The following is a 17,406-nucleotide window of genomic DNA, read 5'->3' as shown; positions in this document are numbered from 1 at the left end:
ATCTAACTTTAGTCTGACTCCTGATCAGTTTGCACAAGTTTCCAATATAATAAACCTTTTGATCCAGGCAAGACTAGTATCACTTTTTCCTGAACACTTTTCTGCTTAGCCAACTTTAAGCATTTCCTCTTGCTGTTTTCCTTGTCCTGAGTTCCTTTCTTTCTTCTCTCAACCCATCCAGATCCTGCCTAGTTAAGGTTTACATGCTTAACTTTGCTGGGTATATTTTTGGCCAGAGTCCCAGTTCTTTTGCTCTTCGATATAGTGTTCCAAGACCTGTTTTCCAAGTCCTTGAATGTCTCTGCTGCTAGGTTTTATGTGATGCTTATTGTGGCACTCATATTTAAATTGTTGTATTCTTGTTGCTTTTAATATTTTATCCTTGAGCTGGGGATCTTAGAATTTGACTATAACATTCTTATGAGTTTTCCCCATAGGATCTCTTGTAACTGATGATCAATGGATTTTTTCTATTTCTACCCTCCTTCCCCTCCCGCCCCCTTGTTCTAATGCTCCAGGACAATTTTCTTTAATCATTTCTTGTATTATTGTATCAAGTTTCCTTTTTTGAATATAGCTTTCAGTTAGTCTGATTATTCTTATGTTTTCTCTTCTTGATCTGTTCTCCAGATCTGCTGTTTTTCTTGTAAGGTGTTTCCCTTTCTCCTCTATTTTTTCATTATTCTTATTTACTTTATTATTTTATTTACTTATTTCTTGATCTTTTATAATTTTTCTGGTTGTACCTTGCCCAATTCTAATTTTCAAGGAGTTATTTTCTTCCTTAAGATTCTGGATCTCCTTTTCTAATTGGTTGACTTTTCTTTTATACTCTTATTTTTTTTTTTTAGTTTTTCCTCCATCTCTCATTTGATTTTTTAAAGTCTTTTTTAAGATCTTTTTTGAATTCTTTTTGGGCAGGTGACCATTTGATGTTACTATTTGGGGGTTTCTTCACTTCAGTATCCTCCTCTGAAGATGAACCCTGGTCTTCTCTATTCCCATAATAGTTTTCTATGGTTGGATTCTTTTTCCTTTGCCTGTGCATTTTTTGTGGTAATAGCTTAATTTTTGTAAACACCTCCAGCCCTTGGGTATGGGGGATGGTGCCTCTTGCCCTAGATCTTCAATTCTTCCCTCTAGCCTGAAACCAAAGCCAAACCTCCAACCTCCCAATGCTTCTGCACTCACTGGATGTGTGCTCTTTCCTTCACACCTTCACTGCTCTTTGCCCTTTCCAGCACAGCTGGTTCTGGTGTTCCTTGTCAACGGGGGTTTCCTTGATCTTCTTGGTTCAGATGCCAAACTTCCCCTCACTATGGGAAGGTGAAGGGGGTGTTCCTGTGGATGGGACTGAGGCAACTTCTCTAACCAACTAACCCCAGGGCTTGTTGCTTGTTGTTAAAGTGGACCCTAGCCTGGAGGTGTTTACTCTTCGCAGGGACCAAACCTCATCCTGAGATTTGTCTTCTGAAATAATATTTCTAAAGGGCTTAGCACAGTACATGGTACATAGTAAGTGCCATAAAATGTTAAATTGTTCTTAATTCTTAGTCTTCTCTGACTCCTTCCTTAGCCCTCACTGATTTCTCTTTTCTTTGTAATCTCATAACATTGTGTCAACTTTTGAAATTTAATCACATAATGCCTAGCATTATTATTAACTATTTATACATCTTTTATATACCCCTTAGCACATAGGATAATATTGTACACATAGTAAAAGCTCAGTAAAACCTTTTTGAATGAATGGAGAATGTGGGATTGGGGAATATGAACCCTAGTAGAAGCCAGTTGTAGTTGAAACTGATAGAAGTCTCTTAGGTGGTCTCTCCCATACTAAAAGTTCATGTGTTCACTGGAAGATAGAGTATGGAAGTAGCTAAAAAAAAGGCTCTGTCCCTAACCTGTCATATAGTTGGGAATTACAAATAAGGCTCAGGACTGCCTGGGATCAAATTATAGTACCCTAAATTTAGCTGCCCATGATAATCACATAAACTTCTAGGAAATTTCTTCCTGCAATTCCTGTCCTGACAGTCAAAAATCATTTTGGCTGCAGGCTATGATCCCTAGAACTAGCATTATCATTCTTTGCCTTTTTTACCTTCCTAACTGGATGGTTAGTTGGACAAATAAAATCTGCTTACCTAAGTTTTGACCTAGTCCATTGTGTTGTTTTCTAACACTTACTTTAAAAAGATGATACTGCCCCTTTTTGCTCTGTAAGACTGATAACACTGTAGGAGTTAATTCATTCATCTCTGCGACTTGCTTGGTTGCCCTAGTTCTGGATTAGAGAGATGAATAAGTGAAACCTACCCTCAACTCTCCATACTTTCTAGGTTCCAGCCCTCTAGTCAGGACAGCAGGGCCTAAGCAGCTTGGGTATCTTGCCAGCTGCCTTCCACTGTAGTTATTTCACCATAAATCCCCATCCCCTCTCTACCTCTTCCTTATTAAATCAGTGTTACTGTAGCTAATGGAAAGTATATAATAACCTACTATCTTAGGCTTTACAAAGAATCTCAGTAGACTTCTTAGACTAAAACCTGGCAACCATTCCCTATTTCTCTATATCCCATCTATATCTGTTCTGTCTCTCTCAAGTACCTACCCATCTCTTCCCTCCTTTTCCATTGTGTTGGCCTAACTTTACAGGGTGCTCATACATTGCTCCCTCATTCATTTAGGGATGTCAAACCAGATTTGCTGTTGCCCAATCATGAACATCTAGATCTCACCTCAGTGCCTTTGCCCAGTCTGTTTCTCCATGCATGGAATGCTTTCCCTCCTCCCCTTTTAGAACTCTTAAGATTCCCTTCAAGATTCAACCTTCATTGCAATTTCCTCCAAGAAGGCTTTCCTGATTCTCTCCATTGCTAGTGCCACCCATCAATGGCTATTTTTCTCTTGTATATATACAACATTTATTTATCTGTGAAGATGTATCACTAAGCTCTTTAAAGGCAAGAACTGCTTCTTTTTTGTCTTTGTATTCCCAGTGCCTAGTATACTTTCTGGTGCTTAATGCTCATTTGATTCACCCCAAAGTAATAAAATTCTAATCTTGGTGAGCAATTCTCAGTCTTTTTGGGGGTGTGACATGAAAGTAAGACTAGGAATCACTCAACTAAGGCAGTTGGTTTCTTACATGTAGAATTGAGTGATTAATTAAAAGTATATTAACTCCTGTTGTGGTAATGTCTTTTTAATTGTTTTTAAAATTTAGTAAGTATACTTAGAGTTGTATTTTAAAATATGTATGACCTTTTGAATATATATAAAGTGATGAATCTAAAAAGTTTTCATAAGTAGTTTGGAAGGGTGATATCCAGTTAATATTTTTAGAAGTGTTTTATTTAAAAGTGTTTTATTAATAAAGAATATTAATTGTAACAGAATATCAGCATACTAAAGTTAAACTTTCTAACATTGTCTTTTAGCTGCTAAAATTATTTTTTACTACTGATTACTTTTAGTATTAAATATTAAAGTTATAATGTAACCTGAGTTCATTGTAAATAAACTACTTTAATAATGGAGTGTACTAGTTACAACTCCTAAAATATGTATGGAACTCAGTAAATTTTTTATTTAAATTCTTACCATGTACATTTTTCCTCTTCAGAAGTTGTTTGAATCTAACTGTAAAAATGGAATTTAGCCCTTAAAGTCATTTGAGCAAATTCCATGGCTGTTCTCCCAGTTAGTGAGTTTTCACAGCAAGCTAATTGCTTCTGCTAATAAATAATCTAAAATCGATGCTGACAGCAGTTAATTGGCACAGAGACTTTATTCTGTAAAGCACTTGGCTAACGACCTTCTTTAAATTAATAGCATTAAGTGCTATGAGGAAATAAATCTGAGGAATTGCCTGTCATTTGCTTGTCATGTCTAATAACTTCCAATAATGATGGCTGATAGATTTTTGTACATTCCATTATTGAAGTTGGTGCATGTAATTATTCTCCTCATTATATGTAAACAATTAGTAATATTTGGTGGTTCTTTCCAATAAAGCTGTAAAATACAAGAAGCATATTAGAGGTTAGAAACTTTTATAAAATCTAAATTTTTGAATGTAGGAAGTCTTTCAATACTGTGTTGATATATTACATGGTGTGTTTTTACTCAGCTTTTCACTTTAACAAATTTTAAATCAGACTTGTGAAAATAACATTTATAAGCAGTTAAAATTGAAAAATGACAACTTATGGAAATTTTTGTTCACAGCTTGAAGAAGTCATGGAAAAAGAAACTTACAAGACTGCTAAATTAATTCTTGAGAGATTTGATCCAGAATCAAGGAAGGCAAAGGTAGGACCCTTATAGTAATAATCATTTATTATAAAATATATTGTATAGCAAAACTCTTACAAGACTTACAATTTCCTATAATTAACAGGAGCTTGAGCCATCATCTTTAGGAGCATCTGCAACTGCAAGGCCTGGACAAGGTAAATAACTTTGTAGAAATTGCTGCTGCTGTTGGAAAGATCCATATTTATACAAGTGAGTTCTGAAGTGTGATGGAGAAGTGTGAAAATCTATGTGGAATGTTTTTGTTTTTACATTTGTTTTGGAATACAATTTGGGGTAGGTGGTTATTTTACCTGATGATGGTAGATCTTTATGTGAATGGTTTGACAAATGAGGTTACTCCTGGAATGTTAATACCTGTTGAGGATCTGGAAATCTGGAATTGATTTTAACCTCTTGAAATTTGAGTAACCTTGTTTGAGATTTTAGTACAAGTTTCTTTTGTTTTGTTTTCAGTCATTTGGCAGTTTGATTATAGCAAAAGTCTTTGAATCTTTATATTGACTCATTTTCCTGTGGAGCTTTTTTTTTTGTATTTATGTTTTTTGTGAGTTTAGGAATTAGATAAACACATAAATAAGAAAACTGAAGCAACCGTTCTTAAAATTGTTTTAAAACCTTTTGATTGTGTAGCACAAGGAAAACTATTAATTGCATATCATCTTAGTACTAAGTAAGTTTGAAAATTTGTGATCTGGTGAGGTATACTAAGTTTTGCTTAAAATGAGCGTTTAAAATAAAACCATTTGAGTTTTGAGCAGGTTATGACTGCTTTCCTCCCTGAATCCAGTGGTGCTAGTGCTGTATGACCTGGAGGTTTTTGTCTTCAGTCTTCTCTTTTTAAAAATAGCAGTCAAAGCACCTGTTTTTTTTCATGAACTTCTGATAGTGTTCTAAAGCACTTGTGAGAGAAACTTGATTCTTTACAAAAAACACTTTCACAAATACTAAAAAAATAATAGATTTTTTACGTATTAATAATTTTTTCATATTGGAGATAATCCATTTACAGTTGGAAAGAACCTTTGGCCATCTTCTAATCCTCTTTCTTTGTTTTATTGATGCTGAAAATAAGGCACTGAAGAGTTAAAAGACTTGCCGAATGTCACACAGATAACTCAAGTCTTGATTTCCAAACCCAGGACTTTTACCTGTCCTGTGCTTTCAATTTTCTTTCAAAATACTGAAAATTCATAATTTAGCATAAATTAATATGCAATGAATCTACATAATTATAATTTAAATTTTCTAGTAATTTTTACTTCCTTTAAAGGAAATAATTTTTGTTGTTTTTGTTCATATAAAGTTCCAGGAATTTTTATAGTATTTCCTGCATTTTATACTTTTCTCATAGATTCTTAGTAAATATCTCTATTGTTTTTTTGTGAAATTTGATTTGAAAAGCTACCAGTCTCCTATCTAAGTGTCCAGTAAGTGTTCAGATGGGCATTTCTCCCTTAAGACAGTCTCACAAGGGAAATTTCCATATAGTTTGTTAACAAAATGCATAACACCATTGGAACTGTGTTCTATTGCACTAGTAAGCATTCTGAAAGTAGTTATTAAAAATAAATAAAAGTTTATGTAAAGTTCTTGCCTGTAAAATTAAGACAGTTGCTTCCTTTTGATGAAGAGAATCCATAATTGCTTTATCTAGTACATGCAGTATTTTATTACTTGTATAAAAACTTAAGAGTAGTGTCCTATTAATTTTTTTCTGCTTATCTATGCTTGTGTAGGCCTTTTAAAATATTTTCCCATAATCCCTAGAAAAGTTGGAGAGGCAGTACATTTTTGTCAAATAGTACATTGTGTCTTTCATTAGAAAGGGTGAAGTTAATGTTTACATTTTTTAACATGCAACAACAGATCACAAACCTGTAAATACCAAATCCAGTTATATCTGATTTTTTTTTTTTTTTTTGCTTTATGGAGGGGGGAAGGTAGGGCAGTTGGGGTTAAGTGACTTGCCCAGGGTCACATGGCTGGTTTTTTGTGTTAAGTTTCTGAGCTCGGATTTGAACTCAGGTCCTCCTGACTCCAGGGCTAGTGCTCTATTCACTGAGCCACCTAGCCTCCTCAGATTCTTAATGTCTCAAGAAAAGTATTTGTTAAATTTATTTCTAGAATTGGCACAAAGGTATTTCCATTATTCAGACCTTTTATGACACTGTCAGCATCACTCCATTATTTCTTAAAATGGGAAGAATACATTGCCATGAAGTGACTCGCTATTGGCAACAATGTAGACTGAATTCTGGTAACTGATATTTTGATCCCCTTTCCTTGTACCCAAGCTCCATGATTTCTCTGTGTACTCTTTCGCCTTAATTTCACTTTAACTGAGGGCAGGTCAGAGAGAGGGGAGAAGAGTAGAAGCAGTGGTAAATGTGCATTCTTCTTTAGGGGAGGAATTTTATATAACTATAACCCCCTTTGGCTGTGTGCCTACAGTGGTTATTTTAGTGATTGCACTTGGACAGTCTCAGAGAGTGATCAGAATTCCATCTACACCTATCTTAATTTAACTTGTTGGTTCAAGCTGCTTCTCAGGTTGCCTTGGCAATTGAAAACCCTGTTTCATTTCCATATAGTCCTTTACACTTGAAGGGATTTGAAGTTTTTTATGATAAAATTTATGGTGAACTTCAAGGAATAGCCCTTATTTTAGGGAAAATAGATAAAATATGTATGTTTCATTTCAAGGTATAGGAGAGCTGTTAATTTATAATTTCTAAGAGGTTAGTCTTGATTTCAGTCATTCATTTGATTTTATTTTGTTGCTACACGTTTCTTTATTCTTGTTTAATTTTTTAAAAAATCAACAGACTTAGGGGCGGCCAGGTGGCTCAGTGAGTAAGAGCACCAACTTCAGTGTCGGGATGACCTGGGGATCAAATCTGGGCTCAGATACTCAGCACCACACCCAGAAATGATAACTGTCCGTGTAACCTTGAGCAAGTTACTTAACCCCGATTGCTTTAAAAAAAAAAATTAACAGACTTTTGGTCTCATTTACTGACATAACTATTCTTTATGATTTAGAAATATTTATGTATCATGTCCAAGATATTTTAAGAAGCCAGTGTTCTCTTTCTCAGTATACTTTTTGAAAACTGAATAAATGCCCTACTTAGGATGCTATGTTTTAATTTTAGAATAACCAATGATGTTCTCTGTTTTTGTTTTGGCTTAATTCTAGATTTAGGATGTATATCCCTGTTCTTTAGGTGTTTGCGTTCCTGGGCACAGCTTCCATGTAGTTATGAAATAAATAATTTCAGAAGTGATAATCTGACATAACAGAGTTGATTTGGTTGTATTATCTCTGAGAGGGGAAGCACTATGTTATAACAATAATAGCAACTAACATTTATGCAATGTTTTGAGTTTTGCAAAGCACTCAACGTTATCTCATTTGATCCCAGAAATAAACTCTAGGAAGTTGGTGCTATTATTATACCTGTTTTATAAATGATGAAACTGAGGTTGAGAGAAGTTAAGGGACTTACTCAGGGTCAGTAAGTGCTTATGGTGGGATTTGAACACAGGTCTTATTAACTCAGAGTCCAACACTTTATTTACTTCATCTTTCTTTCTCTCTGTCTATCCATTCATTTATTTATGCCACCTACCTGCCCAATGTAGTAGATAGATCCCTGCTTTTGGAGTCAGCAATTTGGATTTGGAGTTTGGAATTTAGATTCAAATCCCAACAATAACAATTACCTGTATGACTGGGGACAAATCATTTTGCTTATGTGGGGCTAATTGATTTCCACATCTATAAACAGAGTTGGGTTCATTCCCTAATTTTCTTTCTAATTTGAAATTTGGTTTTCCTGTTTTCTTATATACATAATGATTCCTTTTGGCCCAGTTTTCTTCAGACCTTATTTGCTATTCTGATTGGTTCTCAATTTTTTTTTTGAGTGCTGTAGAATGCTTTTATTTTCTTTTTTTAGAAAATATTTTAAAATAAAATTCCTTTTTTTCTCTTTCTTCCCCTAAGTGGGAGAAAAAACAAAACAAAACCCTTGTAACAAATATGAGTAAACAAAATAGATTCTCCCATTGACCAAGTCCAAAAATTATATATCTCAGTCTGCACCCTGAATTCATTACCTTTCAGGAAGTGGGTAGCATTTTATTGATCACAGTTCTAAAGTTTTTCAAAGTTACTTGTCTTTAGTGTTACTGTATAAAGTGTTTGCTTCACTTTGGATCAATTTTCTTTGTTTATTATTTTTTTGTTTCTCATGTTAGGTATTTTGAAAGATTAATCTGAGCCTCCCATTTTCTCACTTTCTCACTGAACAAATTAAAAAAAACAACACCAACCCGAAAAACTAATCCATATATGCATATCTATATAGTCTGGCAAAACAAATTCCCATCTTAACCATGTCCATACATGTATATCTCTTTCTGCATTTTAAATTCATCACTTTGCACAAGTTTTCCTAGGTTTCTCAAAAATTATTCCCTTCATCATTTCTTACAGCACATGTAAGAAGTTTGCATTACTTCCTTATACCATAATTTATTCAGCTATTTCCCAATTGATAAGCACTCTTAGTTTCCAATTTTTTGTCACCACAAAAGAGCTACTGTAAATATTTTTGTACACATGGCTCCTTTTCTTTTTTCTTTGATGTTTTTGGGCTATAGCTATAGTGGTATCTCTGCTTCAAAGGGTTTGCTTAGTTTATTAACTTTTTTGGGAGTGTAGCTCTAAATTATCTTCTAGAATGTCTGAACCATGTCAGAGATCCACCAACAGTACTTTAATGTGCCTGTTTTCCTGCAGCCTCTCCCTCATTTCTCATTTTCCCTTTTTTGTCATTTTTGTCAGTCTAATGGGTATGAAGTCTGACCTCAGTATCTACTTTTGACATTTTAATAGGCATTTCTCTAATGGGGATTTGTAGCATTTTTTCCACATGCTATTGATTGTTTGGCTTTCTGCCCTTGAGAATTGTCTTCTGTTTGTTGGGGTAAAGCTCTTATTCTTACAAATTTGAATCAGTTCCTTATATCTCTTAGAATTGAGACCTTTATGAGAGAGTACACTGCAAAGATTTCTTTTTAGTTAACTGTTTCCCTTCTAATTTTAACTACATTGATTTTGTTTGCTTAAGATCTTTGAAATTTTATATAATCAAAATTCTCTATTTTATCTTCCGTGATTTTCTCTTTGGTCATAAACGACTTCCTATCATATCTAAAAGATAATTTCTTCCTTACTCTTCTAGTTTGTTTGTGATACTATGTTTTATGTCCAAGTCATATATCTATTTGAAACTCATCTCTATAAGGTGTGAGATGTTGATCTCTGTATACCTAGTTTGTCATGTTCTTACTTTCCATTATCTTTGAGTACACTAGGCATTTGTCACTGGTGTCTGGAATGCTGCTCTATGACTTTACACTGTCTTTGTGAGTTGTTTTAAAATTAAATATATTTCTTCATTTGACTATTAACTGCTTCTTCATTTTGTTTGAAAAACTGAAGAATACGTACATGTGATCCATTCATAGCTCTGTCAGACTTATGGTATTATTGTTACCTACTTGCAGTATTGTTATGTATCTTACATGGTTGGATGTAAGACTTGGTTATAAGTGGTGTATGTAGGATAGAAATTTTTCAGAGCCTTTATTTGTATCCTTTGCATATAAAATTTTTTAATATGATGCTTTTATGAATGTGACTATAATATCCTTTTACTTACTCAGGTTTTGCCTGAATAAGAGTAGCCAATTGTATGAGAAACCTTGTTTAGAGAAGCTATTTAACTCTTTCTATAGTTTACTTAGAAAAAAAATGTTTTGCAAAACTATTTGGATATAAAGGAAGAACACATGAAATTAGATGGCATGGGATGTTTTGTAGCAGTGTGTAGAGTTGTGACAGTTCTGTAGAATACACTGCATTGAAGTTATTCACTACTACTGTAGATAGCATAGTATAGAAGAAAAGAATGCTGGGTTTTGAGTTAGATAATCTGAATTTTAATCCCACCTCTTCTATTTACTATCTATGGGACATTAGGTAAATCACTTAATCTTCTTGGCTTCAGTTGCCTAATCTCTAAAAGGGAGCAGAGAATACCCTGCCTACCTCCTGAGGTGGTTGTGAGGAAAGAAGTTTGTTAAACCTTAAAGTGCTATATTGATGTGAATAGTTAATTACGTTAATTTGGCAATTAAGAAAGACTGTGTTTAATGTCACAGATATTTAACTTGATAAAAGTTTCTAAAAATAATTTCAAGTTTCTTGAAACTTAATTTAAAAAGAATATTATTTCAAGAGCAATCTTTATTGTTACAAAGCATTTATTTTCTTTTTTTATAGTAAAATCTAAAAATGCTCTATTTCACTCCTGAGGATCATCACATAAGATAATGAATGTGAAAGCACTTTGAAAATTTTTAAAAATGCTATCTAAATGCAAGCTATTACAGCAGTAGTCTACTTATCACATTTCTGACAATGTTCATCCTCTGGAATGTATTAATGAACTCAGAAGTAAATGAAAAAGACCTTTGAAATATCTGTCATAAAACCCTATGACACAACTACCTACATTAGAAACCCACTATAGCTCATTTAGACAGTATTTGCAGATATTTTACATAAAATGGAATTTTAAAAAAATATAGCTGTCTCTTTTCTGAGCCAGTAGTAAAATAGGGATATTTAGTGGAGGGTTGTTAGAGGCAAGGACAATAATAGTTTAGAAATAACAACTGATAGTAGATTAGACAGAAAAATTAAGATAGAAATATACTATGGATAGCAAAGTCCAATAGTGGAGCTTCTTAATGATGACCCTGAATCATCAAGTAAGGTCAAATTATATTTCATATGTTATAGACTGAAAGGTGCAGAGAATACAAAATCTTATTGTGTTATTGTTTGAAAAATCTTTTATTTGTTAGAGCAAAATGCCTTAAAGGCTTCTCTCTAATAAAGTGTCTCCCATATATATGTTAAAATCTTATCATTCCTTCATAATTCCTTCTGTCATTGCTCATCTGTAATGTCAGAGTTTCAGTGACCCTCTGATTATTTTATCAAGTGAGGCATAGAACAGAGACAAATGCTTGCTAGGAATGATGACCAGTAGAGATAATCCAGACATATAGCAAAAGAAGATAACTTACATTTAGAGGATGAGAGGAGGTATAGCTAATCTAGCAAAAGAAAAAAGAACAGGTAAGAGGTAGGAGAACCAGGTTTAAGTGGCACAGAAACCAAGGGAAGAGTATTTCAAGGAAGACTTCTGTAATCAGTGTTGTTGAGTACTACAGAAAAGTCAGAATTAGGACTAAAGGAAAAGTGACTTTTAAAAGAACAATTTTAGCTGAATGGTAATGTTAGAAGTGAGATTGTCAGAGGTTAAGGAGATTAACACAGTGCTTGGGATATAGTAGGTGCTTAATAAATGTTTGTTGATTTATTATTAATGATATACAAATGGAAATAGGAAGTTTAGACTGCTTTTTTGAGAAATTTGATAGTAAAGAAGGGAAGAACTTGGTTATTAATAAAAGAAATAGCAGGATATAGGGAAGATTTTTTTAAAAGATAAAACATAAAAGGAAATTTGAGCATGTTTGTGGGAGACAGTGAAAAGGAAGAGAGATTAAATTGTGGGATTGGGAGGATGGTTGTTTGAGCAAGGTCCTGTGTTGTTAATGCACTTTTGCTTAATGGGAACATCTTTCCAATCCATTAATAGGCCCATGTGACCTGCTTGAGTCATATTGGTGTCTGAGTCAAATGAGTCTGTGGTGGGAAGAACTTGCCAAAGGGGTCGAACAGGATGGGTGGAGTAGAGTCCAGAAGAAGTTGGTGAGAGCAATTAGAGCTGAGGGAGAGAGAAGAAGCAGTCAGTGAGCTTTGAATGTTGTTTGTGGGAAGGCTTGGGGATTTCAGTACCCTTTGCAGTGTTACTGTGTATAGATTTTCTTGTTGCTATGATGGATTTAACTTTCTGGTGTTGGAATTTGGTTTTCTAGTGTTTGAATAAATGTTTTGGTTCTGTCTTCCATGTGGAGAGTCTGTTATATCTTGCAACTCAAATCTGGGGATATGCCAGCATATTCATAGCAGCTGCTGTGAGTATCGCATTGGCAAAATATTTAGCATTGCAAAGAGAATCGCAAAATATCCAACCTCTTTGGTTGGGGCTTTAGAAGGAGAAATGGATATCCCAGAATGGGATTATTTGCCTTATTCTTCCCTAGCAAGAGAATGGGCTAAAAATATAGGACTCTGAAAACTAGGAATTGAGGCAACTTAAGGGAGAACCTAGAGATTTGGAAAGATGTTTGCAAGGAATACCAGTAGAACTGGGGAAAGAACTGGCAGGTGTGTGTAGGAGAGGCTGGGCCTTGCTAACAAGTTATTGCCTTATGTATAAAGGCAGAGACAAGCTGCTGGAAGAGAAAACTCAAATGGAAAGGGAGTTAGCTGATTTGCAGGAGAAACTTTCTGTGTTGTAGCGCGTGAGCTTTCCTTTCGAAGAGCAAGTTGGAAAGTCTCATGTGGTAGAAAAGAAGGCTGCTGTGTGGCTCAGAAAAAGAAGAAAAAAATTAGCAATGCAACCCTTGCACAGGCTGGGCCTGATTGGTGCCCAAACACCTGGGAGGAGGACAGGTGGGAGGAAAATGAAACAGAGTTAAATGAGGAGGCTTTTATGAGTGCAGACATTCGCCCATATTAGAAGAAAGCAGGAGAACCCGGGGGCCACACTGTGTTTAGGGAAGTAGTTGAGGATTTTACTCAGCATGAGGTCATTGATATACCCTAAGTCTATTCACCCAAAAGAATGGGAGAATCATTAGTGTCTTGGATGGTGCGAATCAGTGATGAAGAGGCTGGAGGAGTATCAATAGATAACACAGATTGCTTGAAATTTATATGTATTAGTCAGAATCCATTTGTACATCAAACTTAGGCGTTACCATATGCAAAGAGGTAAAGGGAGAACTAATCTGTTGGCTTTAGCTGCCTAGGGATGCAATAAAATGTATTCCACTGACTCTCTGGGTTAGTGGAGATAGATCCTGGAACTTGCTTAGACCGTATGAGAAAGTTAAAGGAAGAGATAAAGAAAACTGCCATCATGGTCAGACATGCCGATGCTTATCATAGTATTCCCTTAGTAGTTTCTCACAGAAATATCATAGTGAAAATAGCTCCTCCTGTTTATAAGCACCTAATTAATTTTGACTCTACTAATTGGTGGGATAGGGTACCCTCTTTCAGAGGTTGTGCATAAGATTTCACAGTTAACTGACTTGGGGGAATGGGGAAAAGATAAACTTCTTTGAAAGAGAAGAGCAAATAGCCAGTGGATTCAAAGTCAGAATAGATTGACAAGAAAAGAATTGTTTACTGCTCTTTTGAGAGCAGGGGTAGGTTTTGGAAGAATAGATGGTATTCCAACTAATGAGAAAAGGGGCTTAATATTAGATAGAATAGGGAAGTAAGAACTTCCCCTACAGATCTTCCTGAATCCTTGTATGTAAGTTTGTATATTTTCAGGGAGAATAGGAAATTGGCCAAACCCCAGATTAAAGAAATCCACAGACAGGATTACAGACCCCATATCAATTTGGCTATATATTGGAAAAATAGATCAAATACTGTAACTAGGGTATTGATAGATACTGGGGCAGAGGCCTCCCTTATATATGGGAACCCTGATAAATTCAAGCATGGAACTCCTGTTACGATCTTAGGACTGAGAGGGGCTGAAGTATCAGCCAGACAAGTCAAACTAACGATGAAAATTGACAATTATCTAAGAAAGAATATACTGTGGTAATTGTACCCATTCCTGAATACATTATTGGAATAGATATAGTGAGAGGTATGACTCTAAATTTACCTGAGGGGAGATACCAATTTGCAGTAAGGAAGATAGGAATTAATACAGTTTTAGTGGGAAAAATAAAAACAGACCCAATCACTTTACCTGAACCTTCTGAAGTAATCAAAGCAGTATAGTGTGCCAGGTGGGCAATATGAAATTACCAATACTATAAAGGAATATGGTGAGGCAGGAATATTAGTTCCTACAACCACTTGATCAAATAATCTTGTCTGGCCAGTACGAAAATCAGATGGGACATGGAGAATGACAGTGGATTATAGATAATTGAATAAGATGACTCTTCCCTTTTATGCTGCTATTCCAGATACTGTCACCTTAATAGAAAGAATCCAGAAATATGATGGGACTTGGTACACAGTTATTGATTTAGCCAATGCTTTCTTTACTATCCCAATAGACTCTAAACAATGGGACTAGTTTGTTTTCACTTGGCAGGGCAGACAATATACTTTCACCTGCTTGCCAGAAGGATATCTGCATAGCCCCACTATTTGTCATAGGATTGTAACTGAACATTTGGATGAATTAGAGCTACCTGGTGTATAGTTTACCACTACATAGATAATATTATGATACAGGGAAAATATATAAAAGAAGTGGAGAAGAGTTTGACCCTTTTAATTGAGCATATGGAAAGCAAAGAGTGGGAAATTAACCCTGCAAAGATTCAAGGGTCAGCTCAAACTATAAAATTTTGGGGCATATGATGGCTGCAAGAGAGTCTTCCGCAAGCCCAACAAAAGATTCAGGGTTTTCCTATCCCTACAAATAAGAAAGAGGCCCCAAAGTTTATAGTTATTTGGATATTGGAGGCATCACATTCTGCATCTGGGACAGATTTTGAAACCCTTTTATAAAGTTACTCAGAAGAAATATGAATTTGACTGGGGACTTGAGCAGAGTAAAACTTTTGAAGATGTCAAGGCTGCCATACAATTGGCCCTAGATTTATGGCCTGTGCAAAATGGCCCCATGGAATTATAAGTGACTGTACAGGATAAATATGCAAACTGTAGTTTATGGCAAAAACAACAAAGTCAAGATGTACTCAGGGTTTTGGTCTAGGAAACTCCCTTTATCTGGAGTTGAATATACCCCTTTTGTAAAGCAGTTGTTAGCTGCATATTGGGCATTGGTAGAGAAACTGAACAGCTGACTCTGGGCCATGAAGTAATATTAAGGGATGGAGTCTCAATTATGACCTGGGTAATGAGTACCCCAGCTTCTCACAGAGTTGAACATGCACAAGAGGCTAATATAATTAAATGGAAATGGTATATTCAAAATAGATCTAAAACAGGCAAAAGTGGAGTTTCTGCTCTATATGAATCTATAGCAAACATAGATACTGAGGGAAGTAATACACCCCCTGAATGTGCAAGCAGCAGTTGGTATAATCCTTAATAAAATGGAAGGGGGGATATGATGTATAAACTGAAGAATAAAAGAAACATGCATGGTTTACTGATGGGACAGCTGATGGGTCACAAAATGCACTGGAAAGTGGTAGCCTATAGCCCATGTATTAAGTGGACTTTGGAAAGTACTGGGACAGATGGAAGTAGTATGCTGAATTTATGACAGTACATCAAGCTATCAAAATGAAATGAGGAGGACAGTGTCATATATTCTCTGATTCATAGGCAGTAGCTAATGGGTTACCTACATGAATTCCTATGGGGAAAAATCAAAATTGGGAAATTCATGGTAAACAAGCCTGGAGCAAAGAATTATGGAAAGATATACGGGACATGTCTTTGGTTACTAATTTGTCAGTTTTTCATGTAGATGTTCACATGGCCCATATCATTCCAAATGTGAGTACAATGCACATGCTGCTCAACTAGCAGAGATTGCTACTCAACATATTGTCCCTACTTTGAAACAAACTGATCATGCAGTACTAGCAAAATGGGTCCATCAAACAGCCGGCCATTAAGGCCAGGCCACACACTGGTAGGCACAGGAACGAGGTATTATCTTACAACCTTAACGAGGTTATCTCATAGTCATTGTTAAAACAGGTAGCAGAGGAATGTCATATGTCAACTGAAAAAGGAATGAACTTTTCCTTGGGTAGTAACTGGAGAGATAACAAGGGGAAAAGTCCTAGACCCAATTTGTCAGATAGATTATATTGGTCCCTTATCCCAAGATAAAGGATGCAGATTTATATGTATTTGTGTTGACACCTATTCAGGTGAAATAGTGGTTTGTCCTTATAAGAATGCAACTCAGAAAAGCACCTGCAAAATTGTAGATATCATAAGTCTGTATTATAGAACTCCAGTGCAGATTCAAAGTGACAGTGGGTCACATTTAAAAGGTAATGAAATTCAGAGATATTGTATATTAAACAATATAGAATGAATATATCATTCCATATTATCCACAAGCATCTGGGTTAATTGAAAGAATGAATGGATTACTGAAAGAAGAGTTAAGGAAATTAAGTTCTAATAATTTGTATCAACATTGGAAGGATAATTTGTTCACTGCTTTACGTAATTTGAGTAATAGACCTTTGGGACAAAATACACCTCTAGCCATAATGATCACCCCAGATCTGCATATTAGAAAACAACAAACACGTAAGATCCTAAATATTGAGTATTGGACTATGAGGCAAGATGTCCCAGCACTGCATCCAGGAAAACCTGGTTCAGCAGGATATGATTTATATTGTTCAGAGGACTTTTGGATGGATAGAGAAGAAATAAGAAAAATCACTACTGGAATATGTATGAGAATCCCAAAAAATCATTTTGGGTGAATATTACCCAAATCAGCTTTAGCAGCTTGAAGTTCTAATTATCAAGGAGAAATTATTGTGGTATTCCAAAATTTGAGTGAAGAGCTCGTACAGATTTATAAAAATGATAGAATAGTTCAAGTGATTATTATTCCTTGTGAAATAATACCCCTTGTGAAAACTGACCCTCCTTCTGAAATAACTATCAGAGGACCTGAAGAGTTTGGTTCTACTGATAGAATAAGATTGGGAGTTAAAGTATGGGTAAAGTGGAAGCCAGATGATGTTCCAAAGGCTGTGGAAGTTATAGCACATGGGAAAGATAATACTGTAACTGTTGTTTATTCAGGAAAAGGTAATTACTAAATTGTATCCTTAACTCATATATTCTACTGTGAATGACTCTATGATAGTGGGTTC

The 17,406-nt window shown here is 35.2% G+C and overlaps 1 protein-coding gene across 3 annotated transcripts in view; it reads left to right on the top strand.

The window, feature by feature from the left end:
- Positions 1-17,406, top strand: part of LNPK (lunapark, ER junction formation factor) — a 112,442-nt gene that overhangs the window by 57,111 nt on the left and 37,925 nt on the right. For all 3 annotated transcript variants that reach the window (XM_069068455.1, XM_069068453.1, XM_069068454.1), the window contains exons 7-8: positions 4,237-4,320; positions 4,409-4,460. In XM_069068455.1, the coding sequence (XP_068924556.1) occupies positions 4,237-4,320; positions 4,409-4,460 (136 nt within the window). The remainder of the gene's footprint in view (positions 1-4,236; positions 4,321-4,408; positions 4,461-17,406) is intronic.

Source organism: Petaurus breviceps, unplaced genomic scaffold (genome assembly GCF_028583685.1).
Source record: "Petaurus breviceps papuanus isolate PSGF00001 unplaced genomic scaffold, PetGlider_PUasm1.0 90763, whole genome shotgun sequence".
In the NCBI taxonomy this organism is placed as follows: Eukaryota; Metazoa; Chordata; class Mammalia; order Diprotodontia; family Petauridae; genus Petaurus; species Petaurus breviceps.
Note: the sequence above shows the minus strand (reverse complement) of the source record. Positions and strands in the feature narration are given on the sequence as shown.